At 43.7% G+C, this 14,298-nt stretch overlaps 1 protein-coding gene across 1 annotated transcript in view; it reads left to right on the top strand.

Moving 5' to 3' along the window:
* Positions 1-14,298, top strand: part of CMTM7 (CKLF like MARVEL transmembrane domain containing 7) — a 35,763-nt gene that overhangs the window by 17,725 nt on the left and 3,740 nt on the right. The window contains exons 2-4 of the mRNA XM_090046458.1: positions 7,655-7,828; positions 9,991-10,089; positions 14,119-14,200. Of these exons, the coding sequence (XP_089902584.1) occupies positions 7,655-7,828; positions 9,991-10,089; positions 14,119-14,200 (355 nt within the window). The remainder of the gene's footprint in view (positions 1-7,654; positions 7,829-9,990; positions 10,090-14,118; positions 14,201-14,298) is intronic.

Below are 14,298 nucleotides of genomic sequence, written 5' to 3'. Positions count from 1 at the left end.
GTCATGGTGCCGGTCAAATTGGCACCACCTAGCCTGTAAGTATGTTGGGGATTGTTTGTCCCCAGATGGAACATTTTATACTTCTGAGTGTCAGACTTCTGGTTCCAGTCTGCCCAACTCTCCAGCCTGTCCAGGTCTACCTGAATCTGCAGACTTTCAGGCATGACCACACTCCCCCATAACTTGGTGTTGCCTGCGAACTTCACCCCCACATCCAAATCATTGATAAAGATGCTGAAAAGCACTGGGCCAAGCATAGACCCCTGAGGGACACCACCGGCCACTTCTCACCAGGACGACATCCGTTCATAAGAACTCTCTGGGTCCTACCTCAGCCAGTTTCCTACCTACTTAACTGTCGAGCAGTTAAGCCCACAATCTTTCAATTTTCCCATGGGGATATCAGGGGATACTAGATCAAAGGCCTTTTGAAAGTCTAGGTATGTAGTGTCAACCTCCTGTCTCTTGTCCAGGTGGTGAGATACCTGGTCGTAGAAGGAGATGAGAGTGGTAAAACAAGACTTTCCTGCAACAAGGCCATGCTGGCTGTCGTTCAGAATCCTCCCTCTGTGAGCATATTAAACATAGACTCCTCAATGAATTTTTCTAGGATTTTCCCTGGGATAGAAGTTAGGCTGATTGCCCAGGTCCTCCCCTTCTTGAAGATGGGCATAATATCAGGCCTCTTCCGATTGGAAGATCTCCTCAGGGATCTCCCCGAGCACCACGCGTTTTGGAAAAGTTTTGCCAGGGGTCCCGCAATGACCTCAGCTAGCTCCTTCAGTACTCTCAGGTGGAGTTCATCCAGTCCTGCTGGCTTTTAAATGTCTAGCTTTTCTAGTTGGTCACACACCAGCTCAGAGTCAACAGCAGGAAGGTAGTCATTCCCACTGTGCCCCCTGTGACCCTTATCTAGCATGTTTTTCCCCTTGATCTGGTGAAATACCGAAGCAAAGTGGGCATTCAGGAGTTCAGTTTTTTCCCTGAGTGTCAGTTACCAGCTGTCCTGAGGTGTTAAGCAAGGGCCCCACGCTTTTGGTATAAAAAAGGTCATTGCATAACTTATTCAGTATAAAAAGGGTCATCGCATGGCATTCCTTAACTTAAGCATATCAATTGCTGTAAAACTTGATTTTCAAAGATGCAGGGTCATTACCTATGAGTGATTTTTTTTTTTTCTTTTAGCCAAAAAATGTAGCAGAGTTGTTTCTAGGTGTACTTCCAGAAATTACAAGGAAAGACCTGAGAAGTATATGGAAATGGCAATGTGTTGCTTCAACACTGCCTTACCGTTTTTCTTCCGTTACATGGCTAAGGAACCCAGGCATATTTCACAATACAAAATTAAATCAGTCTAACCATCAGCTTGAAAACCTGAACTGACTAGCTGCTGTATGTGAGTTACGAGTAGCTGCTTTGCGAAACAGTAGAACCCTGTGTTCAGCAGGAAGGGTCTCTTTGTTTCCAAACAGGCTAAACAAATATTTGTTTAGTTACTTAGTTTTTATTGTTGATATGTATTAAGTACACGTGTTTCTGTAGTTGCCATCTCCATTATGGTAACGTTCACCACCACCCTGTGCTTGTGTGTACTGTCTGCTGTTGGTGAGTACCAAAATTGTCTTGTAAAAGTGGTAGAAATGGGTCTGGGGGTCAGTACAGTTGAGTCTTGGAACATATCCCTATTTGTTATGTTGCAAAGGGAGTTCCCTTTATATGAATTCGAGTTATGCACCATTTTCCATTTCCAGAAACACATGTACAGCATAAACCTGTACTGTCTCAAGCGCTTATATGTATACCATAGTCTTATCAAAACAATGTACTACTTTAATGGGAGAAGCAAATGATGGAACATAAAGCTGTGCCACAAATTAACTTTATAGTTATATTGTGATCCTAGTCTTAAACTGCTCCACACCAATTTCTTTGTATCCATTGGAAACCCTGTTCAATGTACCACTTTGGTAAGGGAAATTGTAGAAATCTCTTAAAAGAGAATATTGTATAGTGGTTTGTGATAAGAAAGAGAGAATGCCATAAACTTTAGGCCAGTAATTTCAGCCAGGGTACCATGGCACACTGGGGTGCATTGAGGTTCTTTCAAGGGTACTGTGGGGTGTCACAAGATGTTAACACTATTATTATTAGGTTTACAAACATAATTCACAAAATAAGCCCAGAGTTTTCAAATGGAAATCCTCTATAGTGGTCTTTCTTATTCTTAGCAACAGAAAAACTGTTCTATTATTTTTCTTTTAGCCAAAAAACAGTGAAAACTAAGAGCTGGTACTATCCAATAGGTGCCTTGAGCTTAAAAAGGTTGAGAAACATTGCTTTAAGCAGTTCAGTAGATGGAACATTTTTAACTGTTCTTTTCAAATAGTAGGAACTGAAGTTTCAGCCACATGTCTGCAAGCATACAGAGATCACATACCATATCAAATACAGTTACAGCCTTATGCCGGTTGTTGATCCTGTCTCTTGTGTTTCCTGTCTTGTGGGTACAGAAATAATATGAATAAAATTGATTTACAGTTCCCCATCAGGGTGTCTGTTTAGAAATTAGTTATTAAGCTCCTCTTCCCTGACATGATACCTAAAAATGAAAGAAATTCAATTCTGCAGTAGCTAATCCAAGCCAGCAGGATCACTGAGAGCAGGGCAGCTCTGGTGTGAAAGAAGGGAGAATTTCCATGAACTCTTTCTTAAATCGTTTTAACCTGGAAGAGCTACTTGATTTATTCAAATTCCTGTAGCAGGTAGACCTGAGTATCTTTCACTTTGTGTAATCATTCTGCTAAGCGGGACTGGTGGAGTCACCTCAGAGAGAGCTTCTGTTGATTTAGTTTTTGGAGTGCTCTTCTCTTTCTCCCTGACCAGCGATTTGTTTGCCTCCTGTTTTGAAACTGAGATTGTTTTATTGTACTGAACCTTCAACTTCATGTTACCTGTTGAGTTGCTGGTGTCTTCAAGGGTCTCTTGTTAGTGTTTGTATTGCAGGTAGTACTTACAAGGCCTGTCCCTGCTGCACGAAACATTGTATGCATGTGCAGCAAAAAGACAGTTCCTGCCTAAGTGATGACAGTCTTCATATAAAATAAGATGCAAGGGGATTTAGCATCTATCCAGGTTAGCCCTTCCTTCTTGACTTTGTACAAAGAGGCATAGATTAAAGATAAATTATCATCAGGCACCCAAATGATTTTTTCTTTCAGCTGTGACAGGTTACATGGTTAAGAGTTGGATTCAGGCTTCCCTTGACTTTCTGCCACCAGGATTTCTCATTAATCCTCTGTTTTACCATGTAATTAGATTCATATTTCAAACCTGTGTTTAAAGGTAAGTCCCTTTACTGCTAACTGAAGCCTCAGTGGGCCCTACAGTCTGCATAATGTTAGTAAAGCCCTGATCACTTCCCCCAGGGGTTGAATTTGGCTGCAAGTCTTTCTTTCTTTGTAGTTTAAGTTTCACCTTGCAGGAAATTTAGCAGCTGGTACAGATTTGCTATGCAAAGGACCTAGGAGGCTTCTTAAGTCCCGTAAATGTAGTGCTGATCAAATATATGCTGGCCTGCAGCTCAGAACTAAATACTCATAGGACAGGTATAGTATGTACCGAAGTTGCAGATTTGCACAATGCTCCACTGGTCTGCCATAGTCCTGAACTAGAAGGGAGGATACTTAGAATCGTTTTGCTTGGAGGGGAGGAGGAAAGAAAGGGAGAAAAGAATCTTGGTCCTTTTCTCTGTGTCCCTTAGCAGCCACCACTCCCCTCCCCTCCCCTCTCCTCCCATACCTTGCTTGTGTCTGTGTTTTGCATCTCTTGTCTACATCTATTTCCTGATGGGCTCTCATCCAGGCAGAGAGGTGAATAATCCCCTGCTGCTTCAAGGCAAATTTAGCCTTTCTTCCCCAGATACATAACGCCTGTTCCATAGGCGCTGAGTACATGGGGGCCCAAGGGCCCTGACCCTCTTGGGAAGAGGGTAAGATGACCACCCATCCCTAACTGGGTGCGACAGTCCCGAAATAGGAACATTAAGTCCTGGTCCCAGGCTCCGTGACTCTGAGACAGCATTTGTCCCAGATTCATAGTATCAGGCAGGGATCTGGGTTTTCTGTTCACTGCAAAAAAAATACAGGAAATGGTAGGTTTTCCCTTGCAGGCTGGAAGAGTTCAAGCCTTCAGGGGGTTGTGGGGAGCAGGATGTAGGGGGTGCCACATATTTGTGTGTTTGCACACATGCAGTAGTGGCCAGGAATATAGCCCCAGGCAGCAGTGAAGAGTACCTCCCCCAGCTGCCTGCAGGTAGGTCGTGGGGAAGGGCAGATTGAGGCTCCCATGGTGAGGGGGGGAGTGAAACATGCTGGGGCTGGGCCTGCAGGTAGTGCCCAGCCAGGGTGGTACGTGGGACCTTGGGTAGTGAGTGGAGGTGACGCCTTCTCTGTTGCTGCAAGTATGTGGAGCAGTGGCTCCCTGCCACTGCATGGACTCATGGGGAGAGGGGAATGGTGGGGCATGTGCCCCCCAGATTTATGCGTGGGGTGGAGGTGGATGAAGGCAGCCTGCTGTGGGCTCAGGGCTCCCCACCCTGTTGCCTACTCCCGGGGGCTCCGTACTGGCCACACCACCATGGTGAGGTGCCTTCTGTCTACCCAGTAGTAGTGGGGGTGACCGTGCAGATTTGTGCCCCTTGGTGCTGCTGGGTGAGCAGGGGGTGCCTTGCCATGGTGGCGTGGCTAGCACAGGGCTCCCAGGAGGGCAGCAGGGTGGGAAGCTCCAAACCCACATCCACCCCTGCCACGGGCTCTGCTTGGCTCTACTCTGGTCATCATCTTAGCCCCCCCACTGGGCAAAAATAAATGCCGGTGCCTATGGCCTGTTCCTCAGAGTCCAGCTTTCTGCCATGCTTCTGGCTCCAGAGGTGAAGTGTAGGGCAGCTATCGTGCCAAGAGTCAACATGTGGCCCATACAGAGTGTCTCATAAGAATATCATCAATTTCTTTAGTTGCCACAAGAAGACCTCATTCTCAGCATGCTGATAGGTTAGCCCGGTGGTTTTAGACTTCCTAAAATCACAAAACCCTTTCATATCACGTCTTCTGCCACAGAACCCCTATCCCTGGTGCTGCAGGCTGCATGAGCTGATGCAGAGCCAGGTGACTTAGTGTATCACCTCCTGACCAGCTCTGCCATTACCTCCAGTCTCTTTGTGGAACCCTGATGACCTGTGGCAGAACTCAGGGTACCACAGAACACAGCTGGAAAACCACCGAGGTTAACAAAGAGGAGGCACAAGACAGACTACCTGCTTTGCCTATAACCTGGCCTCTGCCATTAAAGGATGGAGTACACAACCATGCTATCAGTAGATGAGTGTGTCTTCCCACTCTTAATATTGTTGTTGTTTTGGAGATGGGATTTGCCTTTGGCAGTGGTTCTCCACCTTTTTCAACTTGAGGCATACCTCCGTAACTTTTGTGAATTGAGTGGCACCCAGTTTCAAAAACTAATAGCTATGGGTGTTTATACACATGCTTCAGAAGTGGTGGTGGTGTGTGTGCGCATGTGTGCGTGTGCGTGTGTGTGTGTGGAGACTTTAATTAGAGCGACTCTGAGAGCTGCTCTAATTAAAGTGCCCGGGGCATCACGTGTATCAGCATCCCCAAGCTGAAAAATGGCAGCAGGGTAGCTTTAGTTAAAGTGCCCCCATCACCATTTTTCAGCATGGGGGACACTGATACACATGACTCTGGAGTCTGCTAGAGTGCAGGAATTATCACGTTTCAGCAGACTTGATTAATCTGTAATTACAGTACATCGGAGTAGCCTTGCTGCACATGTATAGGCACCCTCTATTACAGTGCTTACTTTCTTGCAGAGGGGCCAGGCAGTAGAAGTGGGGGATCTGCCAGGTAAGGACAAGCCTGACCCTGCACTTACCTGCTTATCGCCTCAGACCTTGATGCACCATTCAGAGGATCTCATAACACTATGGCTGAGAATCACTGGGCTATGGTGACCCATTTATTTTGACATTCAAACACATACAGATTAGGTTACAGTTGATGCGAAGTTGTGGTCTTATCCCTTTTTCCACACCAGACTACAGCTGTCCTGTGGTGGATAAATAAGCTGTGTATAAGCATTTGAGCTTTCTGAAATTATTCTGGTAATAGATTAGATTTAGTAGAAATTTGAAAGATGACAAAGCTCTTGAATGCTTTAGAGAAACCTTAGAAGTGTAGACCAGTAGTTTCCTATACCTGGCTGACTTAAAGGGAACTGAAAAATAAAAATGGCTAAAGCAACAAAAGTGTTCTGAGTTTATAAATAGAAAATTCTGAGGTACATCTAGGGGAAACCCACTTAGATGTACCTAAGCAAATCTAACCTTGAAGCAGCCACAAGAGTGAGTAGGCAAATGACTGCAACTTTTTAAAAATAATATTCAAGTCCTTTTCAGGTTGGCACACAATGTTAAACCATGACAAGTCATTGTACAATCTATTTGATGTTTCTGTCAGAAGGTGACAGTTCATAAGTAAGGGGACAAAATATACATTTCTTCCACACTATTATACTTGCTGTCATGTTATGCTTATCCTATATTCACTATTATTGGCTGGTTGTAAAGATTGACTTTAAATTGGTTTTATTGGACCCAGCTTCTCAGAATATGCCTGGGAGAAATCCCAGTGAATTAAACTGTGTGTGTGCAGGATCTTGGCTTGGGTGTGTCCTTTAATGGTTTAACATTAGGCCTTAAGTAACATTTAAAAAACACTAAGTCATGGGTAGTCAGTCACTGGTAGTCCTGCCAGAAGTGCCATGGGCAGCCTGTGTGTGTGTGTTTGTGTGTGTGTGCGCGCACGCGCGCGTGTGTGTGGCACATGGCGTATCATGGAGGGAGCAGGAAACACACCAGTAGATCAGGCAGGGAGCAGAAAGTAGAACAACTGATTGGGCAAGGGGTGGGGATTCAAGTGTCACTCAATGAGGGTATATGGTTTACCTTGTGGCATGCCTGCCAGAAAAGATGGCCCCCATTGACTTAAGTAACCCACAAATCAAAATCCCATTGACATTTTATGTGATTTAGTTGCTTCAGTCCCTGAACCACTATGGGTTTCATGCTTTCTATACTTGAGGCGTCTTTTACCATACCTTAATTGACCCCTATTTTTTGGGATCCCACTGTTGCACTTCAGGTTGTCTCGTTGTTTTTGGATGGATGAATCCATGAACACTCTCCATTCTGACATTTGTCTCTTACTGCTTTAAGTGTTATCTCAATATATTTTACTTCTAATATGTTAATATTTTATCATTTTTTATTTTTTTCATTCTTGATGCATTCATTGACTTCCACTGTCTTTCTTCTTGTACTATGCTAAAATCTGCTTTTTTTTAAAGGGTTGTTCTCTGCTTTTTACATTCTGTTTTATTGTACTTATACTTTCTTCTTATTCCATACAGCAAGGAGTCAAACTCATCTGGCTCCATGGGTCCACTCAAAGATACATAGGCAGCGCTTAAGGCCAAATCATAGCATTTGGCGCAGGCCCTATCTTTAACACCCTTGCTATACAGCATGTTGGTAGGCTTGCTAATTAAATTTACCATTCTGTTTTCTTGTTCTATCTTTTAGGTATCACTGCTGATTGGATTCATCTGTGTCAATAGCTCAGTGTGGACAGATTACAGTGCCTACAGCTACTTTCAGATTGTCAGCATATGTGACTTGATTATGATTGGTATCTTTTACTTGGTCTACATTTTCCGAGTTTACAAAATGCTTACCTGCATTAGCTGGCCTTTTGCGGTAAGTGAAGCAGATTTGCTTCCCTGCGCCTCTTCTCTACCTCATTGTTTGGGTTGCCGTTAAGTGTGTGCACTCTGTCACTTCCTTACCACCTTTGTATTCCTCTTTTTTTTTTTAACTTTCTTCTTTTCCATGTATGAATCCTCTAATATTAGGCATAGTGCCTGCTAAACTGAAGGTATTGGGACTATTGTACGTTAGTGAGGTCTGATTCTGCATTCAAACCAGTGTAAGTCAGAACCAATGCCATTGAACATAATAGAGTTACTTTGAGATAGATGAAAAGAGACTTTCGTAGTTTCATAGTTAGTAGGGTCAGAAGGGACCTGAGCAGATCATCAAGTCTGACTCCCTGCCATGGCAGGAAAAAGTACTGGAGTCAAACAACCCTAGCAAGGTATACATCTAGCCTCCACTTAAAGTCCCCCAGGGTAGGAGCCAGCACCACTTCTCTTGGAAGATGGTTCCAGATCCTAGTCACCCTGACAGTGAGGTAGTACCTTCTGATATCTAGTCTGAATCTACCCTCTGCCAGCTTGTGACCGTTATTTCTACTCACTCCTGGTAGTGCTCGGGAGAACAGGGACTCCCCCAGTGCCTGCTGGTCCCCTCTGACCAGTTTGCAAATGGCCACTAGATCCCCCCTCAGCCTTCTCTTGTGGAGGCTGAACAGGTTCAAGTCCCTTAACCTTTTCTCATAGGGGCTGCTCTGCTGACCCCTGATCATGCAACTGTCCCTCCTCTCCATGTTGTCCACATCCCTCTTGAGGTGCGGCACCCAGAACTGGACGCAGTACTCCAGACTGGACGCAGTACTCCAGTACTTTGGCCCCTTTATTTCCAGTACTCCTCATAATTGAGCATTGATTAGACCGACCCTAATTCAGAAAGGCACTTAAACACATGCTGAACATTAAAGTTATGCTTAAATGCTGTTCTGAATAGGACATACAAAAAACTAGAACTCTTGGTTCCAAAATGATACCTTTTATTAGATGAATTTCTAATGAATTCTAATTTTATTAGACTAACTTCTAACTGAGTTCTGAATAGCAGTGTTTTCCCCAAATCAGGGCAACAGAGCTTGGCTTATGGGAAAACAAAGGCTTTATATTTCTCAGTGGCAGAGTCATTAGAAAACTACAGATGACCTTTTAAAAATGTATTGAAAAACGAAATTGGGTTTTGGTTTGGTTTGGTTTCGTCTTGTGGTGGTCTCTTTTTTTTCTAGCAGATGTGTTTCAGTTCTAAAACTATCCTGTATATTCTGAGCTGAGCTCCCTTTTTCATTGCTAACCAAAGTGGCTTTAAAATATTACCAGACACAGGATAGTAGCATTATATAACTACTTTCCAAGGTGCAAGTTACTGGACGAGATGCAAAGTAATGTGGAATCAGGCTGATAGTAAAGACTTAGCTGAAAAAACTTACAACTGAAAACTAGTTACAGCACCGCATCATTTACCTAGTTACGTTAGCTTTGTCGTAGTTGAACAAAGTCTGTTCAGGCTGTTTCAGGTGAAATATAACCTTGTAGTAAAGCCAACAATAGCAAAACATAAACCTCAGCTTCCCTCACTCCAGAGTCTGGCAAGTTTCTAGGATATCCTGCAGGATGTTCCTGTTTCATCCCATAGTTTCCCTGGCTAGTCAGTCATATTCACCTTTTATATTCTGGTGAAGCTAACAAGCTGCACAAGTTAGAATGAATCAGCCAAACTTAATAGCTTCCTTCAGGGATCCAAGTCCTACTAGCAGGGTCAGTTAACAGAAGAGACCTGCCTTATAGGGCTTGACCATAGGTCTTGTTACCTCATTATAAATTAGGTTTTTTAAAATCTAGTAACATAACCATTCTGCTTAGAATGGATTTTTGATGTCCAAAATCCAGATCCTAAACTGGTGTAAATTAGCGTAACTCCACAGGTTGCAAAGGAGCTGAAGTTCTGATCCTGACTTTCTACCAAGGGATTTGAAATTTTTTACACAAACGAGATGTCCAAAAATCCCTTTCTCCCCTATTTGTTTTGAGGTAATTTCTCTGCTTAGTATTTCTTTCTATTTGATTTACAAGTGATCAGCATTTGCCTTGGCTTGCACACTTTTGAATTAAGTCACGTTGACATGCCTTTCTGATAGTGCACTGTATTTGTCTTCGCAGGAGTTTCTGCATTATTTAATTGGTACAGTTCTGCTTTTCATTGCATGTATTGTGGCAGCGTCCAAGAGCTACAATCAATCAGGACTCGTAGCTGGAGTGGTAAGACTTTGTTAGATCACCGTGTTTACAAGCTCAGAGACTTAGTATCTGTTATTTGCTCTGTAATACGTACCAGGAATTTATTCTCTGAGGCATTCTCTTTCCAGTTGCTCCTTGCTTAAGTCTTGGAGGAAAAAAAACAAACTTTGATGATATTTTTCTCTGAGAAAACACATGTGATCAGTTAAAGAGCTTACTGTAGTTAGGAGCCACTGCCTGAGTATCACTGCCCTAAAATAACACACAGGCTAATTGATTACTGTGGGATTCCAGCTGCCTATAGTGGTGGTCATGGCACATCACTGAGGCAGCCTTGCTACCTGAACATGATGCTTGTGAATAGAGAGTCCAGTTCTCTGTGAAGCTGGCCGTAGCTATCTGAGATATTTAACCGTCTCTACAACCAAGACTTCCCTATATGGTTAATTTGAGGAAGTCCATAGGTGTGTAAAACAAGACTTTATCAGCAGTGGAATTTAGATTGAGGAAACTGTTCTGCTGAAATAGAGAATGACTAGAGACCCAAGAGCATAATAGAGGGGGGAAGCTGCCTTTGGGGGAGGGTACAATTGGCTCTGCAGCAGCTGGCGCAGTCCTACTCATTGCAGCTGCCTTGCTGTACCTCTGCACAGGCCTTTCCATTTTCAGAACTAAATCCACATAAGTCCTTAAATAGTACAAAACTTAATTCTTCAACGCCTCACTTGTAGGTGGTGGCCATCATGAGAATATCTCTTAACTCTAAGCTAGACATGTAGGACAGTAACTGAAAACTTAAGCACTGTGAGTGAGGAGCCAACTAAGCTGGACAGTAGGAAAGGCTGAGGAGATAGGTTTGTTTGTCTTAAAACCACATACACACATCTCAAGCAAATCCCGGGATGTTCTCAAGCAAATCCCAGGACGTCATTCTCCCCTTGTACTCGACCTTGGTGAGACCGCAGCTGGAGTACTGCATCCAGCTTTGAGCTCCACAATTCAAAAAGGATGTGGAGAAGTTTGAGAGAGCCCAGAGAAGAGCCATGTGCATGAGCAGAGGTCAAGAAAAACAGACCTTACGACGACAGGCTGAGAGCCATGGGGCTCTTTAGCCTGGAAAAGTGCAGGCTCAGGGGTGATCTGATGGCCGCTTACAAGTTTATCAGGGGTGACCACCAGTATCTGGGGAATGTTTGTTCAGTAGATCGCCCCAAGGGATGACGAGGTCAAACGGTCATAAACTACTACAAGACCGTTTCAGGCTGGACATAAGGAAGAATTTCTTTACTGTCCGAGCCCCCAAGGTCTGGAACAGCCTGCCATCGGAGGTGGTTCAAGCACCTACATTGAACACTTTCAAGAGAAAATTGGATGCTTATCTTGCTGGGATCCTATGACCCCAGCTGACTGCCTGCCCTTTGGGCCGGGGGCTGGACTCAATGATCTTCCAAGGTCCCTTCCAGCCCTAATGTCTATGAAATCTATGAATACCTCTATGGGATTTAAGTTCTTTACTGTAGGCTGCAGAAAGGAGTCTTCCTCCATGTGGGATTCACAACTCTGAACCCTCTCCTAGAACAGAGAAGCATATAAAACTTCCCACATAATCTCACATTAATATTCACCATCCCAGAGGATTTTGTGCTATATTATCACAGGTCTGTCTTGACCATGCAGGGGACTTTGGAGGAAACCAGGATTTTCTCTGCTCTGCCATGTTCAGATTGTGGCTTCAGTTGCAGAATGTGGAGATGGTGCTTATCCACTGGACCCCACAGTCAGCAAGGAGGTGGGGAGGGAGGTATAGGGAATCAGAAGGCCCTTGATGGTATCCTTCACTCTTAGTTCAGAGCTGGTGGCTGAGTACAGAGAGAAAAGTAAACTCTTCCACAAAAAAGACTAATTTCCTTCTTTCTCAAAAGAAAAGGTTCACGGGGAAGAAACTGAGACTCTGAGTTGCAGTACATTCCCTCCTCTGCCCCACCTTAGTCGAGGCAAATTGTAATGGTCACGAATATGGTCAGTCCTGTGTGTCAGATTTGCTCAATATTGAAATTAATCTCCCTTTGCGATAGAATGTAGCAAGCTCTTTAACAGCCAACATCATGTGATGATGGTGCGGGCTGTTAAGGAGCTGCCACATCCTAAGAAGTTTAAGATAAGATGCAAAGAAAGATGAGAGAGAGAGAGCAAGAGAGAGGACCACAAACAGCTTTCTGACATGAATAGGGCATCAGGGCAAAAGGGCCTTCCCCTTTTGGGAAAAGCAGTATATGAATTTAATAATTGGAGGAAGTCAAGATCTTTTATATCACATTCAGAATTATGGTATTCCCTTTTACTGTATTGGATCAATGACTCAATAATTCCTAAAAGGGAAAATTGTCTTTGTTACTTCTTGAAGAGTGTGGCCTTTTGGAAATTTAATTTGTGATCTGTAGAAATGAATGGGTAAAAACTTCTCTGGGCAGCAGGTACCTGGGATAGACTTATTTAGTAACAGATGATTCTTTGTCAAACCGTGAACTAAGTCAACACTTGCTGTGAATTATTAGAAGGTTATTTTTGTGCTCTTTGTTTTGTTGATAGAATCTGGAAGTCCCTGAAGTCATAGCACTGAGGCTTGTGGGGAAAGACCTTAACTAATGTTGTTCATCCTGTTTGTGCTATATGTTTTGTGAATGCTCCTATGCTTTGGGCTCCATTCAGTATGTATGGAGTTCATAGGAATCCAGTGTATTTTACCCTGTCAGAACTGAGTTCTAAACTTAGGTGAAACTTCAGCTGCTGTAAATCAGCACAGCTCCACTGAAGTGAGTGATGTACAAGTCAAAGATATAGTCATGTTTTTGTAACTACAATCTACTATGTAGTGTTTAGAATACAGGGTGTGGTATGTTCCTGCTTTCAGCAAGTAGACATGTGTTAAATAGAGTTATAACTCTACATAGAAATATATGAAATAGGGCTGTGCAAAGCTTCAGTCCATGATTCAATTCAGTGGAGATTCAGCCCGATTCGGTGGCCAAATCTCTGAAGCAAATCAGGAGACCCTTTAATCTCTCTGAATTGAATCGGAACCCTCCAAATCAATTCGGAGAGATTCTGAAAGATTTGGAGATTCGGACATAGGCACAGCTTTAAATGGTTTTTTACATACCTCAAGGTACCAGGTGGCTTGTGAATGCTGGGATGCTGGGGTGGATGGAGTATCCCACAGGAGCATGGTGGGGTCCCCAGTGCACTTGGCAGCAGACCCAGAAATGGACCAGAATTACTTCCGGTCGACTTGCAGGTCCACCAGGGAGCATGCCAGGAGGCCTGTGCCCCCCCAGCTTGGCAACTTGTCCCTCCTGGGTCTGGGGGCAACCTGGGGTCCCCCCACAGCCAATCACCGAGCCGATCACCACGTGCTCTCTGGTGGACCGGAAGTAATTCTGGTCCACTTCCGGGTTCACCATTGAGCATGTGGGGGGGGCCCCCTATGTTTCTGTGAGATGCTCCATCTGTCCCAGCATCACAGCATTCATGATCCACACCTGGTACCTCAAGGTATGTAGAAAAAACATTTAAAGCTGTATCTGTGGCCGTATCACTGATTCCCTAAATCAGCATCAAATCTTCAGATTCGGCTGAATCGAATCAGGGACAGTGATCCAAATCAGATTGAATCACTGTCCCCGATTCGGACCGAATCTGAATCGAATATGGCCTGCTTCACACACCCCTAATATGAATTCCAACTTTAGCATCTAAAAATAAGAATGTTTCCATGGCTGCAGGAAGGAATCTTCATTTGTGTAAAAGGTTCTTGCACAGGATCTGTGTCCCACTGAAAATATTCCTAGTTTTGAGGTTTGAATAATTCATATGTCACAGCTGTTGGCTAGGGCACATCACACATGGGCCTCACATAAGCACATTTTCCTCTGGTAGGGGAGTTCCCCTCTCAGTTAATACTGTTATGCAACAATACAGGATTTGAATATATGGGACTCTGCACTGCATAGATTCCATAAAACGCTTTTTAAATACACCATTTTTTAACAGGTCTTCGGTTTCCTAGCTACATTCCTCTGCATATTGAGCATGTGGTCATCTTACAAGGTCTCTTGTGTTACTCAGTCAACAGGTAAGTGTCAAATGTTAATATGAAGCACAGAATTTATTCAAAATTTATATTTATATCTTCCATGGCAGAGTTGTTATGGAAGGATATATTAACATTCT

This window comes from Crocodylus siamensis, chromosome 5 (genome assembly GCF_052110815.1).
Source record: "Crocodylus siamensis isolate JL-2025a chromosome 5, ASM5211081v1, whole genome shotgun sequence".
In the NCBI taxonomy this organism is placed as follows: Eukaryota; Metazoa; Chordata; order Crocodylia; family Crocodylidae; genus Crocodylus; species Crocodylus siamensis.
This window is presented reverse-complemented; position numbering and strand designations above follow the sequence as displayed.